Genomic DNA, 16,972 nt, shown 5'->3' with positions numbered 1-16,972 from the left:
GAGAGGCCCAAGGTGCCGGGAGACCCAGCTCTCAAGCAAGTGGCAGAGGATCGCAATGTGCTAACAAGGGAGAGAATGGCGGGTGGAAATGGCTGTGGGAGGTGACGGCCAGAAGCCCTTTGAGGAAGGCAGCTCCTGGACTCACATCAGAGCTGTACGCAGGCCAGGCAGACCAACTTGCCTCCTTGCAGCCCCCAGGCCCAAGACTAACAGCTGTCAAAACAGAGGGTGGGAACCTGTTCAGCCCACAAACTCCCTTCAGTTGTGTTATGTAGCCCAGCACAAGAGATCGGTGACTCTGCTCAGTAACTGGCCGGAAACAGGCCCAAGCCCCCAAGCAGTGAGCACACATCCAGTGGGTGAAACATGAGCCTGGTTTATGACATTCCGTTGAGCAAAACTCCTGTCCCCTAGCACAGAGTATGGCCCCAACCGGCCAGGAGACCATCGTAGTTGCCAAAGAACCCAACTGCCCTGCTGCCCCAGCTCCCAGCACTGCTGCTGGAGGGCCGAGGGCACTGGAGGTGTCCTTCATGTTGGAGGGGCCAGGCCAGCCGCGGGAAGGGCAGGAGTGCAGGAGCTCGGGGCAGGCTAACCCTGATAGAGCACCAGAGGCCTTCTTGAGTAGCGGACGTTGTCTTTCAGGAGGGGTGATCCCACGGCCATGCGCACCTTATTCCAGCGGTGGCCTTTATTGTAGATGGGCTTGACGGAGCGGCGGGACCAGCGGGTCAGGTACCTGTGGAGGGAGGACCAGGAAGTGGCTGAAGGCTGGGGGCCCGGGCTGGAGCTGGGAGAGTGGGCACTGCCTCCTCAGGCCAAAGCTGTGGCTGTCCAACCAAACCCTTTCTCTAGTTTTCCTCCCTTGAGGAGCAGGGGCTTTTCCTGGGAGCGACCGCCGAGTGTGCTGTAACAGATGGGCTGGGTTCTTGTGTGTGTGTGGCAGCCCAGGGCCACGCGCTCCCTTCATCTTTAGGAGTTGTCAATGTTTATGTGTATTTGCTGGGGGAGGAGGTGGAGAAAGAGGCTACTCAGAGAGCAGATCATTCCTCTGTGGCCTCAGCCATGGGGAGAGGAGGGGCTGATGTAAGGGCCTGGAGGAATCCTTCCCTCTTCCCCACTTGGCTCCTCCTGCCACCCCAGCCTTCAGGGAGCTCCCCTGGGTAGCCATAACTGGTGTAGGCCCCTGCCCCTCACTCAACCCATGATGGGAGCCAAGGGTGAGGGCCCATGGGGGTAAGGAGGAGAGGTGGGGAAAGATGGCTGCCGCCCAGTCCTTTGGCCTCCTTTGGGGGTGGCCAGGGCGCTGATGTTCCCGGAAAAGTGGCTCATGTCGGCTGGGGCTGGGGTTTACTCCATTCAGAATGAAACTCGGATCCTGTCCAGAGAGGCCCACCCTTCATCCTAAAAGCTCAGCTATGGCAAAGGCCAGGGTCCTCCCTGCCTCCACTCTAGGCTGCGACTCAACACAGCCACCTCCAAAAACCTCAAATGAGAGATGTTTTTAATTAAAAAAAAAAAAAATACCCTTGGATGAACATTTTTAGATAAAAGTAAAAAATGATTGCTGATTTATACATTTCAATGGAGTCTTCTGCTCTCAGCCCTGTGCAAAAAGAAACAGCTCTGAGTGGAGTAAGAGCTGGGGGAGGTGCTGGCAGGCAGAAGTGTGAGGCGGGCAGGCAGGAAGGACTTCTGAGTCTCCTGTCAATGTCAATGCCCCAACAGGGAGGGAGACTTCTGAGGAGTGGACTGGCCCCAGGGTCTGCTTTTTCTATGGCTGGTGGTTCTGGGACAGCAGGAGAATAAAGGGTAAGGGAAGGAATACCTGGCAGGCCCCTGGGCTGGCATCTTCCAGTTTCTAGAGGGGATGGGTAAAGAGATAGGATATGGGAGCTGGTTTCCCAAAAAGAGTGCTCACTGGAATGTCAGGACCCCAGAAGATCCCCCAGGCTGACCGGCTTCTCCAGAACTGCTGCCCTAGAAGTGTTCCTCCCCACTGCCCTGGAGAGACCCGAGGAAGCTAGGCTTCAGCTAGCCCTGGGCCTGATGCCTGTGCCACATGGAGCAGCCAGCTGGTGGGGGAGGGGTGGCTGGGTGGCCTCCAGTCAGCTTTCTGGGAAGATTCCAGCTCTAGGAAGAACCAAGGCTCCGTCCTACCACTCCTGAAGGGGCAGAGGAAGGAGGAAATGTGGCTCCCCTGAGCCCAAAGCTCAAGGGCCTCTGGATAGAATCATAACGTCCCTTGCAAGGGAATTAACCTCCATCGTAGCCAGGACTCTGACTCCCCCTCTCGCTGGCCTTTTGCAACCCAAGGGCCCCCACACATCATCAATCCTGTGTCACGTTAAAGGACACCGGATATATGGGAGGGAGCCTGGCCTCACTTCAAAGGCCTGAGGGCAGGATGGATTGTGTCCTTAGGCCTGCTGCTGTCTCTTAACAAGTCGGGGGGTGGGGGTAGGCTCAACCCCCAAATGGTCCATAGCATATTTAGGAAAGACAGAAAGAGGTTACTAGGTCCTAATCCCCCAGGACTGCTGGCAGATAGCCCAGCTAACAATGTGGGAAAGGCAGGTGGAGATGGGCATGGGGCCAGGGTGGTGGTGAGGCATCAATGAAGACCCAGCTCTGGCCCTGCACTGCCAGCCCAGGAATTTGTGGCTGGTATTTGCCTGTACTTCTACCCTCGTGCCTGGGTTCTGTTAGGGATCAGACTAGGAGGTTTGCTAGGGGGTGGGTTAAGTCTTGCTTTGCTTCACCATCTTTGGTCAAATCCAGTGGCAGCTGGACAGGTTGAAAGAGGGAGGAACCACTGACAGAGGAGAACAAGAATAAATACCAAAATCAGTTTTATAGATCTGGCTCTACTCTCAATAGGGGTATTACAGATCTAGGAGTATGAGAGTATGGCAATGTCAGATATGGGGGAAGGGAAGGAACATACAATAGGATGACTGAGCGTTAGACAGGTCTGCTCCTACACCAGAGGGTGCCACCCTGCTTAGGCTGAAAGGCAGATAGATTGATTGAAGGATCTAGGGGCCTTCCTCTTCTCTAAAACCTCAGGACCTCCTGGGTCAGCATGTGCAGCCGGGCAGGTTAAGTATACAACTCTAGGAAGCGCCATTCACAATCTAGTCTATGTGGATACTGCCTTCAAGTTTTGCAGTGTATGACTTGCACAGCTATATAAAGTGGTCCCACCCCAGAGAGCCCTCCCATTTTTAAAGCCTCATTTTGCCCTTTAATAAACCCAGTGCTGGGATACTAAAAGTTTGAAGTGCTCTGACATTCCCATAGCAACCTAGTATGATGTCATAAACAGGGGATTAGCACATTCTAATGCCCAACCAGCAAACCTCCTTATGCTCCTTGCCTCTGTGCTAAGTGCCCTCTTAGGGAGGGAAGAGGAAAGAGGGCTGAGGGCAGCAGGGGAGGGTGACAGAAGCATGTGCACTGTCAACTGCAGCCTCGGTAGGACCAATGGGGGTGGGTGCTCAAGCTGGATGGGATGGAACAGACAGCCAAACAACACTCTAGCTTTCCTGGGCTGTGGGATGAGCTCCAAGAAATGGCCTTCTCGACAGAATACAATGGGAACTGGGGGCCTGCAGAATGCTCAGGGTGTTGACACCCTAGTGTGCTTACCGGTTGAGTTGGGGTTTCTTTTTTGGAACAAATCCTTCAGGAAGCCGAGGCCTGTGATTTGGCAATAGACCTGAGTGGAGGGAAGAGCATATAAGGAGATGGTCTCTGCAGCTCCCTCTGCAGCTCTTGGGGGCCCCAGGGAAAGCCCAAGGGGTGGAAGGTTGGCACTGAGGGGATTATAATGAAGACTCTTCCAGGAGGGGCTACACACGGGGCAGCTGGTGGGGAGATGGGGAGATGGCGCCTAGAGCCCCAAGGGGAATTCTACCTGCTCGGTGGGCCATCTTCACACACTCCTCAATCTTGCGGTGCTCTTCCTGGCACAGGCCTGTGATCTTTCGAGGCAGCATGCCTCCGTGAGGCCGGATGAACTGACTGAGCAGCAGGACATCCTAGAAGAAACAGAAAATAGGAGGTGAGGGTCACCTGGGTGGACTTTTGATGCTGGGAAGCCAGGCCACGTGACCTTCAGGGGAGGCTATTGACCCTGGCAATCCAAAAGGTTGAGGTCTCTATTGGGAACTGACCTGAGACTACTCCCTCCACACAGAGCTTTGCACACTGGTCTACTCCCTTCACCCTTACAAAAGTTAAATCCCAACGTTTTTTTTCAAATTTATTTTTTCAAATATATTTTTTAATTGATTTAGAAGAAGGGAGAGGGAAAGAGATAGAAACATCAATGATGAGATAGAATCATTGATTGGCTACTTCCTGTATGCCCCACACTGGGTAATAAAGCCTGCAACCCGGGCATATGCTCTGACCGGGAATCGAACTGTGACCTCCTGGTTCACAGGTTGACGCTCAACCACTGAGCCACGCCAGCCGGGCTAAATCCCAACTTAATAAGATTCTCTGACCCCACTGGCAATCCCAAAAGCTTTTAGCTCCTCGATAAGATAATCTTTTGATAGAGAATAGAAACTCTTCAAGAAGTGTTAACAATCTTTCCTTCACCTGCAGTATCTTTCCTGGTGACAAAAGGTCTGTTATTCTCCTAGGTAGAGGGTATGCCATATATTTCCATACAAGGAAAAAAAATCTCTTTCTTCCCCCAAAGCCTCTGTGCCACAGGCCAGAATACATGTAGACAGTCCCTCCACCTTCTGCCATTCCCTCTGAAGTGCTAGTCAGGATACAAACTGAGGAAGGGACCAAGGCTGTGAAGTTAAATCCCACATCTTCTAAGCCCCTGTGACCAGATGTGAATGGACTCTCAGGCTTCCTCTGGACCATCGGACTGCTTTGAAGAGTCAAGGAAAAAAGGACAAATAGAGCCAAAATCAAGACAAGAGACCATTTCCTACCCCCAACTCTCACAGGATAGTTGAGGGGGTTAAATAAAAGCCACCATCTCCCCCTCTTGCTCCCCCCTTCCCGCTCCCCCCCCCCCCCAGGGGCCTGGCACACCAGTCTTAGCAGTCATGTCCACAAACTGACTTGCTGCCCTGGCAGGCGCCTCGCTGTATAACCGCAGATTTGTTTTAATCACTGGACAGCTCCTGAGGGACCCAGACCCCCCAATTCCCACCCCTGTAATCTTCAGAATCTGATGAAAAGAACTTGGATTGGATTATCCAGGGCTAATAAACTGGGCTCACTGCCCTAGCCTCCCCCATTGCAGGCTGCCAAGGAAGTTAACAGCTTTGTGCAGCTCAGGCTAACGGTGTCCTGAGTGGAAAGGGGTGGAAAACAACTTTAGCCTTTACCTCGGAGGGGATTGGATTTCTTCTGCTGGGTAAACAGAGCCAAGTCTTATTTCCTGGAAACGGCTGGGAGGAAGACTGCCCCATGGTGGTCAGGCAGGTTCACCTCCCCATCTTCAGTTGGGATTCCAAGTATGGCCACAACCCCACTAGCTTCCATGTAACAAGAAGCTGTGAATATTGCCGCGTGGCCTGCAAGCTTCCTATTACTCCAGGCGGCCAGCAGCAGCAAGGCCCAGGGCAGAGTGAAAGCACACCCCCTCCCCACCCCTGGTGGCCTCAAGCCAAGGCTCCCAGCCTGGGAGATTAGTTGGGTCACTCTGTTCAGATCCCATGGGCATGTGGCCTCTCCTGCTCTTACCACCTGACCGGGATCTCTGCCCTTAGTCATCCCATTCCACAGAGGGGCACAGGGACAACCGGCAGGTCAAATTGGCCCAGAGCCTGAATCACCTGAAACCTAAAAATAGGGTGCTTAATGCCACCCACAGAACTCTGAAGGACAAGTATGAATTTCTCCAGGGTTGTGTCCTTTTTCCCAGGCTCTCCCCATTGCTAGAGAATACAGAGTAATAGTTGGGATCATAGTCTACGTGGGGTTTGTATCCCCAGAGTCTGATAATTAGCTGGGTGACCTGAGGCAAGTTCATTAACTTTTCCATGCCTCAAATTTTCTTACCTGTAAAACCAGGATGAAAAAAGTACCTACTTCTTAGGGATATTGTGAAAACTAAGTGAATGAAGATGTGTAAATGCTTACAACAGTTCCTGATGCAGAGCAGTGCTCAATGCAAGGTACTTATTACTCACTGTCGTCATCCCATGGAAACAGATGAAGAGGTAGAAGAGCTGGAGCAAACAGGGGTCTCTGTAGCTCCAACAGAGAGACAATGATGTGTCTCCAGATCACAGTGAGGCCTTTCCAAATAGCCTCTCATTATAAAAGAAAGAAAGCCAAACTCAGATCCCGATTCTACCCTTTTGGGAACACAACCCTGCAAGACTCGGGTACAGGGCTCTGGTGGTCTGATTCACATGCAACCAGACAATGAACTAAATGACTCTCAACCCTGGCTGCACATGAGAATCACCTGGGGAGTTTTAAAAAATGATGGCCAGGCTTTACCCCAGACCAACTGAATCAATGTCTGGGGATGGGGCCTGAACGCTTTTTAAAGCTTTCCTGTAATTCTAATGTGCAGCAGGGCTGAGAGCCACTGGACAAAATGCTTGTCTCTGGTGGCTCCATGGGATGCAGCAGTGGCCATGGGGGAAGGGCTGGGGGCAGGGATGGCGCTTGTAAACCAGGGAATATGACCTCTATAACATGCAGAGCCCTGTGTCTTTGCACACTCACCTCATAGCCATACTTGTGCTTCAGGTTCCACCGGCAGATGGGGCACTGGCCAGAGGGGTTAGGGGGATTTGGACTTTCCCGGGGAGTCTCTGTGATACGGCCTTCAATCTAGGAGGCAGAGAAAGAAAGCCAGTGAGGGAGAGGGGCGTGGGGTCACTAATCCTTGAGCAACTCCCCAAACTGGTGGGACTGCTGGTGTAACTCTATCTCTGGAAGTTTTGTGGAACAGGTAATAGGTCTCTCTGCTGGAACTGAGTGGTGGTTTTGCAGTGGCTATATGTTGGGTCTTGGAGTGTCCACAGAGAAGTGAGTTGGTAGCCTTAAGGGCAGTGGAAACTGAACTTAATGCTGGTGGCAAGAGGGAGAGGTTTGCTGTATCAGCTGAATGCTACTTTTCCTTCCTCACACAAACAAAAACCACCTTTGGGAAGAAGTAATAAATGCACATGGTAAAAAGTTTCAAACTGCGCAGGGATGTAGAGTCCAAAGGAAGTCTCCTCCCATCCCACCTATCCTTCTGAGGAAACTGCAGCTCCCAGCGTTATCTTACAGAGCGAAGTCTGTGCCAGTGGTTCTTAGCCTGCCATGATTTTGTCCACTCTTCCCCACGGGACGCTGGATAATGTCTGAGGCATTTTTAATCGACCGTCACTACTGGGGGATGGGGTGCTATTGGCAGCTAGCAGGGAACCTAACCATCCTACAATGCACAGGATAGCCCCTACCAACAAAGAATTAGCCAGCCTAGGATGCCAGCAGTGCCTAGACAAGCAGATATCCGTGTACGCTCTGCTGCTTCTCTCTCTCTCTTTTAAAAACACAGATGGGAGAATACATTCCCATCTTCCTCCTTGCTTTCATTATTTTGGATGCCACCTTTTCAACCGTGCTGAGGCCACGTGCAAAATGACCTCTGCTGTGGCTGTTGTATTCTGTGACACAGCCTTGGAATTACTAAGTGCAACGGACCACTGATCTGGGAGTCAGCTCCAATTGCAAGAGGGGGCGTTTAGAAAGCCTTGCTGATTGAAGCCATGGATTATGAGAGCGAGGCTGGGACAGGGCTCAGAGGCTTTGGAAGGGAAGCAACACTGTCTCCTGAGGTAGAAGTGGCAAACAGGAGAGGAGCTGGAAGCAATGCTTGGTTGTGCAGGGCACTGTTACCTACCCTTCAGCCAGGGCCAGAAAGAGAGAAGTGTGCTAAGGAAAATATGTAGGTGTGAGTAGGCATGGGAGGGGTTAAGGTGGTCTGTGGGGAGAGAGCTAACATTCATCGATTCCCCATTATATGCCTGGTTTTGTGCTAATCATGGTTCACATGTGTCATCTCATTTAACCCCCACAGCCTAGGGAGGGAGGCATCATGATCATACTTTATAGATGAAGAAAGTGAGACCCCGGAGAGTGAGCAATAAATACCATCAGCCAAGGCAGCGCCTCTCCAGGCATGGATGGGCTCCCTCCCCAAGTTTCTCCTAATGCCACCATGTCTCCATGCTCACTCTACAAACAGCAAATTCATGCCCCACATGAAAACCAGTCTTCACACTCAGAAGCCAGATGTGTTTTCTCTCCACCAGCAGGGAGTTCACAGGGTAAATGCTTGTTTCAGCTTTGAATAAGGAAATAAACAAGGTGCCCTAAGGGGATGGGGGCCCCCTCAAAAGAACTATTTTGAGGTTAAGCAATGCAAAAGCTGAGGGAGAATTCTAGGGAAGACCCAAAAAGGGAACCCGAAAACCTTGATCTGGAGATAAGACTGCTTGGCCGGCTGCCAGAAGGGTTAAATCCCTGGCTGACATGGAAGCTATACAGGCTTCTAGGAGCTCTGTGGAGTGGCTGTGGATTTCTTGGAGGCATGGAAAGCCATGTGAAAACAACGCCGTCTTTTAGGGATTATAGGATAATCTAGGCCCCATGACTCCTGGAGGAAGGGAGGTGAGATGGCCCAACAGGGAAAGGGGAGTGGGTGGATCAAGTCATTCTAGCTTTCTTACCAACAGACAAGTCAGGGTGCTAGCTAGTAGCCCAGGGTCCAGAGAGTGTCACCTTTTAACGGCACCACTTAAGGAGTAGCTTAGTCATTCTGGGCAGAAAGGAAAGGAGTGGAGATCCAGGATCCTGGCCCCGGATCAACTTACTCTGGCCTTTAGTCCTGCCATTGCCTTAGTTTCCCCTTTGGAAAACTAATTTATCACCTTCCAAAGAACATTATCAGTAAAGACCTCTGAGACCTTGTCATCCACATGGCCATTTTAAATAATAGATGCTTCAATCCAGGTACAAGGGACTGTTCCTGATTAACCACACTATAGCACACAGCTTGAAAAATAGTAGACTGTGAGATTTATGGTCACAGAGGGACCTGATCCTGGAGCTAGGAGCCCAGTTTGGACCTCCCTCTTTCCCTCCCTCAAAGGAGCAGCCAGGCAGCTCCAAGTGTTAAAGAGGTTATAAATGGCCAACTCGATGATACTTACTATAGTTGTCTTCCCTTTTTGGATCTCCACCACTACAGAGATAAAGGGGAAAAATTAGGTCAGCCATTTAATAAGGAACAGGGAGTTTCAAATAATAGCTCAAATTCTACAGCAGAAAAATAGAGCCTTCAGTCTGCACTCTCCCACAGTCCCCACCTCGAAGAGAAAGCGTGCAGGGTTCCCCTCCAAGTGCCAAGGCTCTATGCCCTTGAGGCTGGGTGGGGGCAAGCCCAGATGCCCAAGTAATATCATCTCTCTGGGATTAAGTCTCCACACTGCTTTTGCCTTTCTAAGCCAAGATTCATCTTGGTGCTATCTAAGGAAATTGGCAACATCCTGCCCTACTATGGCTAGCAATAATGACCTGAGTGTGTGTGTGTGTAGGGGGTAGTGGTGGTGGTGGCGACAGCAGAAGCATGTAAAAGACCTTCAAAAGTACCCACTGCATGTGTCCTTTTACTAAGAGAATCAGACAAACATAATTCCTGACCTTGATTAGTTTACAATCTAAGATACAGCACTGAACTAACACAGCTCCAATGGCCCTGGGTAGATAAGCAATGAGACAAGTTCACTCCTAAAATTCATTCTGAGAACCTTGTGTTGAAACTATATGAGGACAACTGTGTGAGTTAAATCCTCTTCTTTTCTCCACTCTTCCCTGCAGGGTTGCATTTTGTTATCTACTGGAGAGGTGTGATAAAAGAGGTGGGAGTGCCCTGGCTGGTGTGGCTTAGTTGGCTGGGTGTTGCCAGGTGCTTTTCGGTTGCCAGTTGATTCCCAGTCAGGGCACACGCCTGGGGTTGTGTACTCAATCCCTGACAGGGGTGTGCAGGAGGCAGCCGATAGATGTTTTGCTCTCATATTGATGTTTCTCTCTCTCTAAAAATCAATAATAAAAAAAGAGGTGGGCATAAGGGGCTACGGATACTGGGTTCAGGAAGACTACTGCAATTCCAAACTGAAAGGGACTCCCGCAGCTCTTTGCCTCTAGGTCTGACAGCCAACAGAGAACCTGAGGGGAAAGTAAGTCACACACATCTGTCAGGCTGTACCTATTTCTGACTAAGATGCAGAGTGACAACTTCAACAATATGCAAAGGGAGAACCAAGCTAAAAGCCCACATTTAGCAAATATAATCAAACAGAAAGTTCTTGGAGATCTTCGCTTGTTCTCCCGTTTCTTTAGAAAGAGAGAGCCATAGCTGTTAGCATAGGAACTGGCACACAGTTCCATGCAGATGCTCAATTAATGTGTACTAGCTCTCAGGGAGCAAAATATTCGTCATGGTCCCCTTCTGACTGCTAATTACTGTAATAGGAAACTTGGGCCCACATAACTGCAAACTGTCTCCACACATACTAAAATCATATTTTAACAGCAGCTTGGCTACCACAATTAGTTTTACTCAGCTCTAGCCAAGGCAAGATTACAGATTAAAAAGAGCCTAAGGTTCTTAACTTTGACAATCTAGTCAGTTATGGATCTCTCCCTAGCATACATACAATTAAACATGAATTTTAGGAGACTCGCAGACCCCTGAAGCTATATATACAAATAGTAATATTGGTTTTCTCTCAGTGCTGGTAGTAAGTGATTTTTAGTTTCTTCTTTATGTCTGTCTGTATTTTCTAAAGTTTTTAAAATAAATGTGTACTGCTTTTGCAATAAAAAATAAACAATAAGAGAGAAAGAATATGTCTAAGGAAAAAAAGTGAGGCAATTCTAACCCAACCAGAGTCCCACAGCAGCATCTGTGATCGCTGTGACACCTAATTGGACACAGACTGCTGAAATTGCTTCCCATTTGTTTCTGGGCACGGCTATTCATAAAGACTCCTTACTTCTAAATAACCAACCTGAGAGAGCCTTTCCATTTCCAACTCCAGACACACAGAGTTGTAACAATGGCAAGAAAGGCCCTGAGGCTTTCTCCCAAACACTGTAGTTACCAATCAATTCATAAAGACAAACTAGGTTTCTCCCTGTAAAAGGAAATGCGTCACCCCACACACGGATCTACTTGTTCAGAACAGAGACCCGCCTAAACGGGATGTGGGTGAGACTCAGCCTGGTGCTCAGTCTGGAGGCCAGCACAGTTGCAAAGGGACTGTCACTGTAATGTGTCAACCTATAAACATGGGGGTGCAGAAGGAGGGCACAGCTCCAGCCCAGTAGGGCTTCTAGGCACCCCAGAAACATTGCAAATTTGTAAAAAACTAAGTTGGATGGAGGGTGAGGGAATTAGAGCAACAACAGGTAGGAGGAAAGTTTTTAAGAATCATGATCAGAAACAAAAGGAGAACCATTCTGATACCACTCGAGTCAGCACGAGAACAATGCCCCGAAACACAAAGCGGATAAACATGTGGTTTCTTCTCCATGGAGGCACTTGGGTCCTAATCATGAGGTAAACAAGTCTAACAAAACACACATCACTCCCGGCAAAGAACCAAACCTTGAAGTCATCCCACTGGCCCCTGGAAAAGAGATCAAAGACCATGGCAAGCTCCACTGTTCACAAGCTCCCCACACAGCAACTCTGAGCCAGTGAATCATCTTACTATAAGCCAGTGGGTAAAACATTAGGCAGATGCTTATCTAATAGAGATAATTTGTCAAACCAGAAGGAATGACCTGAGAATTCACTGGAGATTGAGATTAATCAGGGCGGTGTCTCAGTGCTAGGGCAGAAGGCCTGGCTGGAGCCTGAAGAGGCTTTGATAGATTTTAAGCCTCTCAAAACAGGAGATAGGAATCAAAATAGTATTGATTTTCAGTGTGCATACAAAGCATGTCAAAACCAAACAAAACCTGAGATCCATTTTGTCCCTGGCCTCCTCTCCATTTAAGAGAAGTGGGGGTGGCTAAGAAAAGCTGGACTAAGAGATTTAGGCACTAACATAGAACTTGTTTAGAAAAAGATGGAATCACCGTCGTGTTCTGAGAAATGGTTATATCAAGTAAACTCAGGAAAGAAATGAAGCCGTTTTCTAAACTAGAACCAAGGGCCAAAATCTTCAAAGACAGGCACTTCTCATACAAATCAAATAATCTGTTCCACAGGAGGCAACAGATTTGCTGAGCACCGGTGGAGGTACAGCCAGCTCCACCTATTGAGGAGTTACAACAGAATAGGAAGACAGTCTTTGCCCTAGGGGAGGAAAGGGAACTAAACCAAGTATGGGAACTTCACTATAATAAAGTCCATGCCTCGTAAAGAGGTCCTTTGAGTGCTTCAGTAAATACTCGTCTAGGATGGAGTCCAAGATAACTGAATTATAACAGTCCAGAGCAAACAGCATTGCGGTAAGATTGCAGTGAACACAGAAAGACCTTGATGGCCACATAAACACAGACAGTGAACAGCCCAACTGTTTAAGTAAAGGAGGAAGTGAGGAAAGATTAACGATGAGGAGTGGAGGCACTGCTACACAAAGTGCCCAGAGACCAAGGTCCTTCTTGGAAAGGGTCCATGGAAACCAAGTCCCAGAGTATGAAGGAATGGAGTAACTGAATGGCAGGATGGCTAAGAGGTGGCACTGACAGTATTAGAGGGTCAGGAGTAAAGTGCATGTTTGAGGTGCACTTCTGGTCATTAACTATTTTCTCAAACTCCCTCCTCTCCCAAGCACCACGTTCTTCTGTTCATCTTTCATTCTACCACTGAAATGTTCTGATTCTCTCATCACCTCCCACTTTTCCCTTGGACCCCCTGAGGGAATGTCCCTCTGCACGATGCTTTAGGATGAGTCTTATTGCTGCAATTCTATAAAGCCCCAACTTGCTCACTCCTCTCTCAAAGCTTTCAGCTATAGGGCTGCCTTGTCTGAAATGCTATAGCTAACTGGAAAAGATGAATAAAATTCCCTTCAGCCTTTAATCATTTCAACTCTTTCTGATCTAGGTGTCTGATAGATCATTACTATACATTCAGATAAGCAACATGCTTATTTTTCTTGTTTTATTAAAAAAATATATTTTATTGATTTTTCTACAGAGAGGAAGGGAGAAGGATAGAGAGTCAGAAACATCAATGGGAGAGAAACATCGATCAGTTGCCTCCTGCACACCCCTACTGGGGATGTGCCTGCAACCAAGGTATATGCCCTTGACCGGAATCGAACCTGGGACCTTTTAGTCTGCAGGCCGATGCTTTATTCACTGAGCCAAACTGGATAGGGCTATTTTTCTTGTTTTAAATATGTTTCCTTCATAAAAGCTCTATGAGTGATAATGCAGGAATAAGGTCTAACACAATCTTTGCTAAGTCTGGCAGTGCTAACCATAAAGACACTAAATGGTCTTCAGCAAGTTAACGATGTGGGCTTTCAGGGAAGGGAGGGAACCACGAGGAAGCCCTGCCATGAAGAACTGAGGTGATGTTACTGGTGGAGAGGGAAGAGCACTGGCTTTACTTTCAACTCCACCACTCACTGGCTGTGTGATGTTGAGCAGTTACTGAACCCCTCTGGACCTCATTTGTAAAAACGTCAGTAATATCCACCTTTAAGGATTGCTGGGAAGATTAAATAAATGTAGGTGAAAAACCTGGCACAGTGTTTGCAGCAGGCACTTAATAAACCACAATTTCCATTTTTGTGTTCCTTCCATAATAATATATACTTTTTGTTAATTCTCACCAGAGGATATTTTTCCAATGATTTTTAGAGAGAGTGGAAGGGAGGGGGAGAGACACAGAGAGAAACATCAATGTGAGAGAGACATATGGATTTGTTGCCTCCTGATCCAGGGCCGGGGATCCTGCAATTGAACCTGGGGCCTTTCAGTCCGAGGGCCAGCACTCTATCCACTGAGCCAAACTGGTTAGGGCCTATTTTTTGGCCTTGTCTGTCGCTCTGGTCAAACTTTAGACCAGGTTTTCTCAACAGCAGCATGACTCACATTTTATGCCATGTAGTTTGTTGTGGGAAGCTATCATGTGCACTGTAAGATGACAGTAGCATTCCTGGACTCTACCCACCAGAAGCCAGGAGTATCAGTTGTGACAACTAAAAATGTCTCTAGACATTGCCAAAAGTTCCTTGGGGAACAGAACTCCTCCCAATTGAGAACCACCGCGTTAGACTTAGAGTCTTTACAGGCAGGAGTCCTGGCACTGAGTACTCATGAACTCTGACTAAAATTAAATAGTATTATCTGATTCCAGCTTCCTCTCCACAACATTAAATTCTAAGTGTACAATATTATTTGAGTGTCAAATATACCAGCTGGGACCAGTCAAAATTAGGTATATGTGTAATATTTTGTACTTTATACATAGGGGGTAGAATATCAAGGAAAGTTTTTTTCATTGAAATGCTTTGGAGCCCTGGCTGAGTAGCTCAGTTGGTTAGAGACCATTGGATTTGTTTCGATACACCAAGGTTGCGGATTCGATCTCTGGTCAGGGCACAGACAGGAATCAACTAATGAATGCATAAATGAGTGGAACAACAGATCGATGTTTCTCTCTCTCTCAAATCAATTAAAAAAAAAAAAGGCTTTGGAGACAGGTGGTTGGTTCTTCTTTAAGACGACATCAATTCAATTTAGCTTTTAGGTCTGACAGTGAGTAACCAAGAAGAGCAACCAACCCAGGTATTTATGGAGAGGAGGCCTTCAGATACCCACCTGATTATACAGTCCATCATTTCACAAACTTTCCAACAGAAAAAATTTGAATCTAAAATATTCCTTTGTAAAAGAACAAACCAAAACGATTGCTCTTGGTTATCCTCTGGGAACATAGCAAAGCAGTTTTCAACTTTTAATTTCATAAAGGATATGTAAATTGCAGCCATTAATGTTGGACACTTGGTAGACACCTTCAAAAATGTTATGGGCATATGCTTGGTTTTCAGCATGGGAATAAGATACAACACCTTTTCCAAGTCCTTTTTATTAGCAGCATGGTCTCTTTGGTGTCTTTCTTTATGAATGGATTAGCTTGCCTAATGTTAACCAGGCAGTATCGGGATTTTGTTGTTCTTCCTAGCAAATGCTCCATCTTCCCTTCATAGCTAAGTTTTTTACACATACCTGCTATTTCCATTTCCTCATGAACTCTCTCTTTGATTTCCCATTCTCTTGGAATTGCTGTTTGAAAGCTAAAAAAAAGAGATCTCTCCCAAAACAAATCCAATAGCCTCTTCATTAGGCTCTTTTTGAACTTTCCTGTTCCCTCTGAAAACAATGATCACTCTTTTCCTCTGGATATGTCTGTTTTAGTTAAAGGACATGCTGGTCAATACTGTGCCAGAATCTTCAAGAAGGCCCACACCACTCATCCTTTCCTGCTTGCAGCAGTGCACAAAGGAAGGCTATGTCTTGAAAGACCTTTTTCACTCTCCGCCAGATCCCACCCTTTTATAAGCCCATTCAAGACTTCCTCCTCATGAAAACTTCCAATTTGGTTTGCTGTTCCCAGTAACCGAATCTCCCTGCCCTTTATTGCAGCGTACACATATCATCTCCTTAGAACCGAACTTCTCAGGAAAAGGGCTGAATTTTTTTTTTTTCTCCTCTTCAGAATTCCTTGACAGCCTGAAGTAAAGCACTTGGTTAGAATATACGTTTCCCCATAAGCCTTTCCAGACTTAAGATGAATGAAAAGCAGTAATACCATTCAGCATTTGCCTCTGTTTCAGCTGTTCAATAGCCTTTCCTCTCTGGGAGACTAGCGGCCCGGGCAGAAAAAGCCGCCATCAGATCACAGCACTTTCAGATGAAAAACTGGAAAGGGAGACGCTTGGGAAGGTCTCCAGATGTCCTTCCCTCCTGATCCACGGGCACTTTAATGAATGAGGCGGCCGTCCGGAGACTACGGAAGGGAGAATTAGCATGCAGACCCTTACCGAAAACTTTTCTGAACCCGGGGACAGGTTTCTCTTCTGTCCCTGCTCACTAAGCAGGTCTTTCTCTCCGTCCTCCCCCTCCGCCCCCGCCCCTGCCCGTGAGGACGCTCGCGAGGGGTGGGAAGTCAAGACAATAGCACCAGGGTCTGGAAGGGGCTTTCTAGCGCCCTGGGAGCGCCAGCATCTCCGACGTTTCGGAACCGCGCGAAGGGAAGGAGGGGCGCGGCGGCTGGAGGAAGAGGCCCCGCCGCCCCCCTCTTCAGCTTTGGGAAGTCGCCGGGAATGGGGACTCACCTTCCCTGAACCCGCGATCTGGAGGCCGAGCCCAGCTGGTCGCGGCAGGGCCGGCCAGAAGCCCTCGGAAGAGCCTCCCACACCCGGACACCAGTGCACTGAGGGCCGCCATCTTGAAGACCAACGATGACCTCTTGGGCACTTCCGCTTCCGGAACGGCGCACGCGCAGCCGCTGTGGTGGGCGAGACTTGTGCAGGTTGTGGGCTTCTCGCTCTGTTACCCCTGTCGCTTCCTTTCCCCTCACCTTTCTAGCTTTTGGCAAAGGGGAGAGGCTTCTGTGTCAAGGCTGTGCTTCATTCCGAGGAATAGGGGAGGGCTTCCAGCTCCCATCTGCCAGTCCCCGAAGCCTCCGAGGTCGCTTTCGTTCCCTGGCAGGCTTCCTTGCTGCAGTCACATGCACTACGCCTGTATCTGGAAAGCTTTTTCTCTCTGCAAGTCAGATGTGGGTATTCAGCTTCTTGTGGCTGGAGCTAGGCCTGTACAGGAGAGCTGAGGTGGTTAGGAGCTCTGGTTCTGGAGCATTAGGTATCAGGGAAACCTAAGATAGAATTAATATTCCCCTCCCCCACCCCAACTTCCATTCTCATCTTTGGCCAAGGCTTTTGCACAGCTGTTTTCTCTA

The 16,972-nt window shown here is 48.5% G+C and overlaps 1 protein-coding gene across 1 annotated transcript; it reads right to left on the bottom strand.

The window, feature by feature from the left end:
* Positions 1 to 39: 39 nt before the first annotated feature.
* Positions 40 to 16,490, bottom strand: MRPS18A (mitochondrial ribosomal protein S18A). The gene is made up of 6 exons (XM_079780225.1): positions 16,350 to 16,490; positions 9,198 to 9,229; positions 6,718 to 6,825; positions 3,920 to 4,043; positions 3,652 to 3,721; positions 40 to 739 (listed from the first exon to the last, which is right to left on the bottom strand). Exons 1-6 carry the CDS (start codon positions 16,459 to 16,461, stop codon positions 592 to 594), a joined length of 594 nt encoding a protein of 197 aa, XP_079636351.1. The 5' UTR covers positions 16,462 to 16,490; the 3' UTR covers positions 40 to 591.
* Positions 16,491 to 16,972: the final 482 nt, after the last annotated feature.

Source organism: Cnephaeus nilssonii (assembly GCF_951640355.1).
Source record: "Cnephaeus nilssonii genome assembly, chromosome: 9".
NCBI lineage: Eukaryota > Metazoa > Chordata > Mammalia > Chiroptera > Vespertilionidae > Cnephaeus > Cnephaeus nilssonii.
Note: the sequence above shows the minus strand (reverse complement) of the source record. Positions and strands in the feature narration are given on the sequence as shown.

Coding starts and splice junctions, on each gene's coding strand:
- MRPS18A (XM_079780225.1), bottom strand. CDS start 16,461: ATGGCGGCCCTCAGTGCACTGGTGTCCGGGTGTGGGAGGCTCTTCCGA. Junction 3,722..3,919: donor GAAGATGGCCCACCGAGCAG/GTAGAATTCCCC, acceptor CCCTCCACTCAG/GTCTATTGCCAAATCACAGG. Junction 740..3,651: donor AAGAAACCCCAACTCAACCG/GTAAGCACACTA, acceptor CTCCCTCCACAG/GTACCTGACCCGCTGGTCCC.